Source organism: Pediculus humanus, genomic scaffold (genome assembly GCF_000006295.1).
Source record: "Pediculus humanus corporis 1103172108183 genomic scaffold, whole genome shotgun sequence".
In the NCBI taxonomy this organism is placed as follows: domain Eukaryota; kingdom Metazoa; phylum Arthropoda; class Insecta; order Psocodea; family Pediculidae; genus Pediculus; species Pediculus humanus.
Window position 1 is genome coordinate 38,860 of NW_002987753.1, and position 10,294 is coordinate 49,153.

At 25.5% G+C, this 10,294-nt stretch overlaps 4 protein-coding genes across 4 annotated transcripts in view; 1 reads left to right on the forward strand and 3 right to left on the reverse strand.

Annotated features, from left to right (window-relative positions):
- Positions 1-321, reverse strand: part of Phum_PHUM414460 (vacuolar ATP synthase subunit G, putative) — a gene marked incomplete at both ends in the record, with an annotated part of 757 nt that extends 436 nt beyond the window's left edge. Inside the window, one exon of the mRNA XM_002428949.1 lies at positions 240-321. Coding sequence (XP_002428994.1) covers positions 240-321 — 82 coding nt within the window. The remainder of the gene's footprint in view (positions 1-239) is intronic.
- A 369-nt stretch (positions 322-690) lies between these two features.
- Positions 691-1,598, forward strand: Phum_PHUM414570 (uncharacterized protein; the record flags this gene model as incomplete). Its single annotated transcript, XM_002428950.1, has 3 exons — positions 691-840; positions 951-1,256; positions 1,329-1,598. The coding sequence occupies 3 exons, from the start codon at positions 691-693 to the stop codon at positions 1,596-1,598; spliced, it is 726 nt and encodes a 241-aa protein (XP_002428995.1).
- A 678-nt stretch (positions 1,599-2,276) lies between these two features.
- Phum_PHUM414580 (lymphoid specific helicase, putative) lies at positions 2,277-5,575 on the reverse strand (the record flags this gene model as incomplete). Its single annotated transcript, XM_002428951.1, has 11 exons — positions 2,277-2,449; positions 2,528-2,804; positions 2,881-3,117; positions 3,229-3,496; positions 3,575-3,795; positions 3,870-4,092; positions 4,168-4,388; positions 4,464-4,693; positions 4,776-4,908; positions 4,983-5,076; positions 5,232-5,575. 11 exons carry the CDS (start codon positions 5,573-5,575, stop codon positions 2,277-2,279), a joined length of 2,421 nt encoding a protein of 806 aa, XP_002428996.1.
- Positions 5,576-6,241: 666 nt separating this feature from the next.
- Positions 6,242-10,234, reverse strand: Phum_PHUM414590 (estradiol 17 beta-dehydrogenase, putative; the record flags this gene model as incomplete). Its single annotated transcript, XM_002428952.1, has 14 exons — positions 6,242-6,380; positions 6,462-6,559; positions 6,670-6,894; positions 7,476-7,593; positions 7,681-7,894; positions 7,987-8,116; positions 8,201-8,324; positions 8,397-8,549; positions 8,646-8,780; positions 8,863-9,110; positions 9,192-9,464; positions 9,545-9,704; positions 9,782-9,834; positions 10,177-10,234. The coding sequence occupies 14 exons, from the start codon at positions 10,232-10,234 to the stop codon at positions 6,264-6,266; spliced, it is 2,106 nt and encodes a 701-aa protein (XP_002428997.1). The 3' UTR covers positions 6,242-6,263.
- Positions 10,235-10,294: the final 60 nt, after the last annotated feature.

Consider the following 10,294-nt stretch of genomic DNA (forward strand, 5'->3'; position numbering starts at 1 on the left):
AAATAAATTCAATAAATAAATTAAACATATATTTTATCACATTCTAATTATCATTAAAATATTAAATAAGAAAAATTTTTTGATATATATATTAGCAACTTTAAAAATTTTCTGTTGGTTTCAACAACTGATTTGAATGAGGTCGATTGAAAAATATAAAAAATTTTAGGAAAAAACCTTTAAAATTACAAATAAATTATTATTAGTCGATGGTTAATAATATTTAAAGAAAAACTTACTCCTTCTAGCTTCGGCAACCTTTTCTGCTGCTCTTTTTTCAGCTGCCAAAAGCTGTTGAATTCCTTGAGTTTGACTTGCCATTTTAATTCTTATCGATCTCGTGACAGTAACAAGCAGACGTCAGGCACGTGACGGTACCAACTTAGGAAAATAAATAATTTAATGAAATCAAGTCATAGAGTAAAAATTGCGGGAAATTACGTTATTAATTAATTCGTAAATTAACTTTAATTATTTTTCATATTAAAAGTTTTTTTTAAATATTATTTTCATTATATTTTACAAAATAAAAGTTTTATTAAGTTGCTCAATAAGTACTGACAAAGTTTGTAATAATTTTTAACAGAGTTTACTTTCCTTTAGTTTTTCCTATGGTGATAATATACATCTATCGATTTAACAAGTTTTACAATTTTATTTAAATACTTGAAATTTTTTTTTAAAAAAAAAATGGTGAAACTGTGTGCTAAATACTTAATACGTAAATATAAAACAAATAAATGTCATTTGAATAGTAAGAAAAAAAACAAGGATACCGATACACAATTTTTAAAAACGTTTACTCATTTGCAATTACAAAATCAATACATTGAATGCATCGTAAGTTTAATAAAAAATTGTAAATTTTTGTAATTAAAATAAAAAAAAATGGATAATTCTTTATTTTAAACTCGATTATAACAATTAATTTTTTTGCATTATGTTTTCAGTTACAAATCGACAATTGCTTTAACATCAGAGTTTTGTATTTACATCAAAATTTAATCAGAACAATTGAAAATATGGGAAATTTTCCTAATTTAACTCATTTGTACCTACAAAGAAATTATATAAACAAATTAGAAAATTTAAACGTTTTAAAAAAATTAAAAAAAATATATTTAGGTTTTAATTATATTCAAGTTTTAGAAGGAATGGAAAATTTAAAAGAAATCAAAGAGATTCATATTGAATGTCAAAATTTAAATGCAGGGGATACAATATATTTTGAACCACTTTCTATAATTAATTTAGGGGTAATCAAATTTAATTATTAAATTTAAAAAAAAATATATAAAAATATAACCGTCATTTTTTTTTTAATTTAGGAAACTCTGCAAGTTTTAAATATTTCAAACAATTATTTAACATCAATACACGGCCTTCAAAATTTATTAAGCTTGAAAATTTTAGATGCGAGTAACAATTATTTATTCGATTTGAACGAAGTTGCAAATGTTGTATCTAATTGGCTTTATCTTCAAGAACTTAATTTAATTGGTAACGAAATTACAAGATGTAGATATTATAAAGATTCAATAATATTTGCATCCAATAGTTTGGGTAATTTTTTCAAAATTCTATTCGATTATCTGTAAATATTTACAACATAATTAATATCAATTTAATTATTTTAAAGAAATTTTGGATAAAGAATCCATACATCCGAATACAAAGATATATATAAAAAATTTAGGTAGAAGAAAACATGAGCTGTACTTGAAAAAGTTAAAAAAAACGGAGAAAGATTCGGAAAAAAAGAAAATTATAAAATTTCAAGATGTCGACGTTGAAGAAAATAAATTAGATTTTGATCCATTTCCATTACAAGGCCCAGTTTTCTTTCATCCTCCGTGGAAACTTCGTAAGTTTTTCCTATTTTTCCTATCTTCGTAATAAGTTTTCAAACTATAACATATTTCATTTTCCAGGTAAAAATGTTAATTCGTTTAATTCAAAATCTTTACTTCCTCGTCCATATTGGAAAAAAGGAGGTATTCATTATTAATACGATTAATGTAAATTTCTTCATTGAAAAATAAAAAAAAATATTATAAAATTACGGTTCATTTTTATACTTTTATTTTTTAACGTATTCAACTTATTCCTTATAAATTAAATATAATTTTTCCAACGAATTAATCACGACGAAAGAAAGAAAGAAAAAATATTTCAAATTAAAATTTTATATGGTAATTATTCTAAATAATCTACAGAAAACAAACAAACTCGGTGTAATATAATCAACAATAATTGTGATGAACATAAAAGTATTATTACTCAACATAAAAAAAATTTAAAACAATGACTAAGAAATCACACACGAAACAACAAATAATTACATGGAAATCAGTACTGTAAACATCCTTATTATCATCATTTTCGCAAGAATTTTCAACATTAACCGTAGAACGATCTAAAAGTGCTTCTAATTCTTCGTCGCTTAAAACTGAAAATACCAAAAAAAAAAAAGGTTTTGTCACGTGATGAAATTTAATAATACCTTATAAATAAACCTTTTACTCACCGAATCCGTTTGCATTAATCGTTATGTCGTGATTAATTGATTCTAATAAATGTTTCAATTCTTTAAAATCCATCAAATTTAATTTTTTCGAATTTTTCGAACCGAGAGTGAATTTTCCTTTTTGTAAAATCATTTTTTCCAAACGTCTTTTCGCATTAGCCCTTTCTATTATTTTTTCATCGATTGTTCCTTTGACGCAAAGTCTGTATATCATAACAGGTTTTGATTGTCCTATTCTGTGACATCTATCTTGGGATTGTAAATTAATTGTTGGATTCTATTCGACATGATGAATAAATAATTTGAGAAAAATATTAACTTTTATGTGGAAAAAAAAAATGTTTGGTTTTTACCCAATCGCTATCGTAAAAAATAACAGTGTCAGCAGCCGTCAAATTAATTCCTAAACCACCGGATCTCATTGTTATTAAAAAAACAAATATTTCAGGATTATCCATAAATTTTTGTATTTCTTCATTACGTTTTGGAATATTTAAATCTCCATCTAATCTACTATATTGATAATCACGAAGCAAGACGTAATCTTCGAGTATATCGAGTACGACTTTGAAAAATGAAAAAATTATAACCTTCAAAAAAAAAAAAAAAATGAATGAATCCACGCCGATATTACACAATAAAAAAAAATTTTTGAATTTTTTTTTTTTTTGCAAGTTTAAAAAAAAAAAAATTTTTTTAACCTTGTGTCCTCGTGATTTCAATTTTGAAAGTAAAGCATCTAAAACTAACATTTTTCCAGATTCTTTAACTAAATCTTCATCGATTCTTAATTCTTCGGTTCCCTCTTTTAACGGATATTGTATCAAAAATGGATGATTGACGACTTTTCGAAGATTCATTTGAGGATTTTGTAAAACTAAATTGGTTATAAATCTTTCTTCTTCTGCTTTTCCCTTTTCGATCGTTGGTTTACTTTCAACGGGTTCTTCATATTTCGATTTTTTATTTCTTAAAATTAACAATTTTATTTAATAAAAAAAAAAAGAAAAACTTTTAAATTTATTTAAAAAAAAAAAAAGTTAGTACCCGTAAGGACTTTGTAAAAAACATTTACGTTTTCCTAATGTTGTTATTTCATTTTTATTTTCCTTCGGTTTAATTAAAATTTCGATACTTTTATCTAAAATACCTTGGTATAATTTTTTTTGACTAGGTGTCATCGGACAATAAATGAGTATTTCTTTTTTCGGTGGTAATTTTAAATTAACATCTTTTTTTTCCCGACGAAGTAAAAATGGTACTAATATCTAAAAACAAATTAAACTCTATAAACTTTGCTCATTTCAAAAAAAAAAAAAAAAAAGAAAAATCAAAGGAAAACCTCTTGAAGAATCGAAACGACATCTATATTGAACTTCTCGGACATAAATTTTGTTCCGTTGGATTCTAATTCTTTAATATCAAACCAAGATTCAAAAACTTCTAAAGTGTTAAAAACTTCAGGTAATAAAAAATTTAACAACGACCACAACTCTGTGAGATTATTTTGCAAAGGAGTTCCTGTTAAAAGAAGTCTACCGACCGTATTAAATTTTCTCAATATTCTAAAACAATAAATTTTTTTTTTTAAATTACGTAAATTTAATAAATAAATACCTGAAAATGTTTTAAATTATTACCTGGATAATAAAGAATTATGATTTTTTATTCTATGACCTTCATCTATAATTAAATAATACCAATTTATTTTACCCAAGACAGCTGTATCTCTCATGGGTACATTGTAAGATGTGATTACAACAGGATGAATTAATTTTTTCATAACTAAAGTTGTTTTTAATATATCAGGTAACATGGCTTTTCTTTCTTCTTCATTTCCATGATATAATAAAGTAGGAACCTAATATAAAATACAATAATATTATTTTTATTTTTATGAATAAAATTTACTCATTTACTAATAAAAAAAAATTACTTTGGGTGCAAATCTTTTGAATTCCATCATCCAATTGCTAACTGTTGACAGTGGAGCAACAACTAAAAAAGGACCCTTGATATCTTGTTCTATCATGTGACAAATAAATGCAATGACTTGTATAGTTTTCCCCATTCCCATTTCATCAGCCAATATTCCATTAACTCCATTCGTAAATAATATTTTGAGCCATTCACAGCCTTTCAATTGATAATCTTTCATAATGCCTCCTAATCATTAAAAAATAAATTTTTAAATTAAAAAAAAAAAAATGTTTCCTTAAATACCTTAAATAAATCTTAATGTACATACCTTCGAGCAGTAATGGTTGTTTGTAAGAAACGGTATATCCTAATCTGGTAACTCTAGTTTCTTTGAAATAATCTTCTTCATCGATTTGAACCTGAGGTTTAGTTTCATTACTGACTGTATTTTCATCAATGCTCTAAATGTAAAATTAAACATGTGACAAAATCAAAAGTAATAATAAATATAAGTAAAAAATTAGTAATTTATTACCTCTTGAGAAATAACATCCCCTAATTTACAAGATTCTAAAGAATTTGTTTTTTTATTTGTAGCATTTGATTTTTTTCTTCCCGCTTTAACTTTGCTGTAACATGGATTTAAAATTAATTATTTGATAAAATTTATGTTCATTTTTTTTTTTATATGCTTTACATGAAATCGTTAAAATGATTAAAAAGTTTTAAAAATTAACAAGATTAGAAGAATTATAAAGTTATAAAAGTAAAATTAAAAAAATACTTGTTTTTCATTTCACTTTCCAATCTATCTTTCAATATCATCGAATATGTTTGACTATTATTTAACAAATGTAATAATTGTTTGTATCTTCTTTCTTTAATTTCTTGTTCCCTGGCCAACAACCAATCTTCTTCAGTGATAAAATCACATGTTTCACTTAAAATTCCTTCTGAATCATTTACAAAATTCATATCTTGTTCAATTTTTTCATTTTCTGCAATTAATTTAGCTTCCTCTTCAATCATTTTTGAATTAACAGGCAATTCATCAAGTGAAGCACTAATATTACTACAACTACTCGTTTCATCGCAATAGAAATCACCATTTACAGAATCGCTCATCATTTTTATTTAGGAATCAAAAAGTGAAACTAATAATAATAATAATAAATAATATGTAGTTCGTTACAAAAAGGAAATAATTATATTACTTATACAAATTTAATAATGATAATTATCACTTACTTTCAATTTAGAATAAAGTATTTATTTTCTCGTTTGATAAAAACAAAAACCATGGTACGATTGAAAATAATTATAACAACATTTTAAGTCATGTCACATAAGCCTCTGTCAAAATAATATCGCGCCAAAACTTAATAAACTGTAAATAAGACCCCTGGCGGTAAAAAATCGAAACTTTTTTTTAATTTAATGTCCGTTTAGAAAATAATTTTTTTAAACCTGAATTTTTATTTGTTCCACCATTTAAAAAATAAATATGTATAAAAAGGAAAATAAAGTAATGTGTCAAATAAATATAAATAAAAATAAAAAAGATTTTTAAAATTAAATTTTATTATAGTAATAACTTATATATATTTTTTTTAAAAATAAACTTATTACAAATAATATTAAAATTTTTAACGACAAATTAAAATTGTTACTTTTTAAACTGAAATTAATGAATTATGATTATAAAATTTGAATTTTTGCGTTCACGCGGCTCACTAATAAAAAAAAAATTCAACAACGAAATTCTTCACCATCACCCCCAAAATAATATATTATTTATTTTTTAATAATAATAATATTAAAGCTTTGATTTTGTGCCCATAATTGTTCTTAATTTATCCGCTAACATAATATTTCCAGTAACTTTTAGCTTTCCTTTGAGAAAAGCAGTCTGTGGATTTAACTTTCCAACAAACTAAAAAAAAAAAAAGACATTATTTATTATTACATATAAGAGCCTTTATATTGATGTTTAAAAGGTGGACGTGATACTCACCAAATCAGCCATGTCATCGTCAGATATAGTAATTGTTGTATCAGCTTTCACTCCTTCTGGAAGCGTGTTATACACTTTTAAGTTTTTCAAATCGACAGCTAAAATATAATTCAATGATTGGTTATTAAAATTATTATTATCATTAGAATAAAAATGTCTTTACATATACATATATATATATATACAATTTCTTAAAGACACTACTTACTCCAATCGGCAACATTTTTTCCATCTTTTGTGATTTTATATGCAAATACAGCATTTATACGTTTTGCTGCTTCCGAATCTTCTTTTATCATTTTTGATATTTCTTCAAAAATTTTTGGAGTTTTTAATGTTTCAGCAGAAACATTATTTGCAGAAGGTTCCATCGCACTAACAGTGTTAAAACTTATCAAATTTGTAGGAATGCTGTGAAGATCTACATAGCCACCTAAAATATTATAATAATAATAATTAACGTTTTTATACAATTTTTTTAAACAATTATTTATTTATTTCAAATAATTATTCGTTAATTTATTTTATTTAATTCGAACTAAAAAAAAACTCCATCATGTAAACCTCTAAACCACATTTTATAATAATAATGACTTTAAAATAAATAAGGCTACCTTTTAATTTACTGCAAGAATCCAACATGAAAATAATTCTTTCGTTTTTATTTAAAATATTCGTCATTTTTCTGACGATATGAAAATCAAACGATCAAAAATGATATTCAAGATTTTACATTAATGATGTATTCAGTTGTAAAATTATTCCACTATCAAGGACACTTTTTTTTTTTTTTTTTTTTTCGATAATGATAATTACTATCAACAATGATTTGCAAATATAAAGTGATCGTTGCCAACATTAAATAATCGAAAACTAAATAACATTTTATTATTTAATTTGTTTTTTTTTTTTTTTTAAATGTCATTTTGTCTACGAAAGCCTAATCTAATCCTTATCAGTGTAAAGTTCACAGATTCCAAAATAATAAAAAAGTCATAGAGTATTAAAACTCACCAGAGAGAGCAACGCTGTCGTTTTCAATAACTTTCGTTTGAAAATGAATTCTATTTCCTTCTCTCCACATATCTGTTTGTAATGTTTGCCCAGGCAAAACGGGTTTTGCAAAGCGAGCCTATAAAATACCGTTACAAAAAAAAAAAAAAAATTTACAATTTATTTGGTATTTATTAGTAAAAAAAATTAAAAAACTTGCCTTGACCGCTTTAAGAAGGTTTCCATCGTTATTTGCGTATCGTCTTAGTACGTGTCGTACGGAAAATCCAAAAGAAGCCAAACCGTGAAGAATGGGTGATTGAAAACCACTTATTTTAGCCAAGTTTGAATCGATGTGAAGAGGATTTAAATCACCAGAGAGCCTATACAAAGCTGCTTGATCTAAATCAGTTTTTTCTCTTACAAAAGCATCCGGTTTCCTAACACAAATTGTTAATAATTCAAATTTAACATTTTAACTGTAAACTATGTCACTGTTAAAATTTATCTGAAATATAGAGAAACTAATAACCTTTTAGGAATTTCAACAGTAGGTATTGACTTGGTTGAGTTACGAGGGCCACCGAACCCGCCTCCACCAACTACAAAGACTCCCATTTGTGAAAATGCTACTTTTTCGCCACTTTCATCGAATGTTTCGACTGTAAATTATTGAAATTAATTAATTTTTCTTACAATAATAAATAAAAATGTAAACAAAAAGTTGATTTTAAAGCAGCTCTCACAATTAACAATTAAAAGTGCTCCTTTTCCTTTGTCTAAAACATCTACAACTCTGCATCTTGATTCTAAACATCCAGAAGAAGAAATAGGTTTAAATATTTCAAGGTATTGCTCACCGTGAAGTATCTATAAAATACGTTCATTAAGAATTCAATAATAAAATTATAATCCTGACATAGCCATTTTAGTAGATAATACCTGAGAGAGTTCAACAGTTTTACCGGGTATTTTTAAAAGATCGGTTCCGTGAGTCATAAAAGCTATTTGACCTGGAATTATTAAAAATGATGGCAAAGCACCAAATTCTTCATGATTTTCATACAAATACCTTAAATCTTCTGGTCTTTGAACCTAGACAAAAATTATTTTTATGTTTTATTAATAAAATTTTAATTTACAAACATGTAAATTAAAAAGACAAATTATACAATAATTTTTAAAACTCACAGAACATCCAACTCCTAAAGCATATAAAATTAGTTCTTTCGGTGTGTATTTAAAATATCCTGCTACATGACCACAGCCAGCTTCAGTATTTTCTTTTTGTAATTCCAAAGCTGACATTAAAGACAATGATGCTTCCTTAAAAAAAAAAAAAAAACCAGGAATAAGTTTATAAATTATACATTAATATTACATCAATAAATTATTAATAAAAGATTACTTGAATATTTTTCATCTGTTTAGCATTAGACATGTCTGTTATAGATGACCAATTATCTCTAACATTTTCAATAGTAACTGGATCTCCTATGTTGGTTCTGAGTAAACTTCCTCTGGATTTAACAATAATACACTGACCAGCCCATCCAGCAGCAGAATCTATTATACATCCATTTGCCTCACAAGACTCGTGACACAAAAAGGCTACGACAGGAGCTATTAATTCTGGCTTAAGTTCAGCAAAAAAATCTATTGAAATGTAATGAATAATAAAAGTAAAGTTTTTTCAAATAACAATTAATTTAAATAAAATTATTTTTGAAATACTACCTGGAGGTAAAATATCTTCTGTTAACCTAGAAGCTGCTGTTGGTACGATAACATTACACTTAATATTGTTTTTCCCCCCTTCAATAGCAAGAGTGTTATTCAAACCGATAAGACCCATTTTAGCTGCACTATAATTGGCTTGACCAAAATTTCCATAAATTCCACTATTGGATGCAGTCATTACAACTCTTCCATAGTTTTGCTTCTTAAAGTATGGCCAAGCAGCTTGAGTAGTTTTAAAAGATCCTTTTAAATGGACTTGATGAATAAGATCTGTGAAATATATTTATTGTAAATAGGTAAATAATTTAATAAAATATAAAATTTCAAATAATAATACTTAGAAATTTTACCCCAATCATTATCAGATATTTTAGCAAATGATTTGTCTCTCAAAATTCCTGCATTATTAATTACTATATCAACTCTTCCAAAATTATCAATGGCTGTTTTGATTATTTTTTCACCATTTTCAACTGAATCATAGTTAGCTACAGCTTTTCCACTGCTGCTCTAATTTCATTGACAACAACATCAGCAGCTTTGCTACTGCTTCCGTCTCCATGTCGACTTCCTCCCAAATCATTTACCACAACGGAAGCTCCTCTTGAAGCAAGTAGTAAAGCATAAGCACGTCCAAGTCCTGACATAAATTTTAAATAATTATAATTATTATGTAACAAAATGTATTGAAAAACATTATAGCAATTAGTTAATAATTAAATATTATTAAAATTACATTGAATACAATTTTTTTTTAAAACGTAGAAAATGTTTTAAACTAAATTATTTAAGAAGCCAAATGTCACAAAACAATTTTGAAAAACGTTATAAAAATTGTGACTTAGCAAAAAATTTTACATGGATACAAAAATGTCTATTAAAATGACCTATGAACCTTAAGAAAAGGAAATTAGTATAACTAAATTTAAGGTCTGATTTGAAAAAAAGACCATCCGTAAGAGAATTATAAAATAAATCTTACCGGCGCCTGCACCAGTTACAACTGCTACTCTCCCGTCAAACCTCAATTCTTCGGGCATTTTGAAAATTTGAAAATAAACTTCGTGCAATGAAATTCTTATATAATTAACAATAGTAAC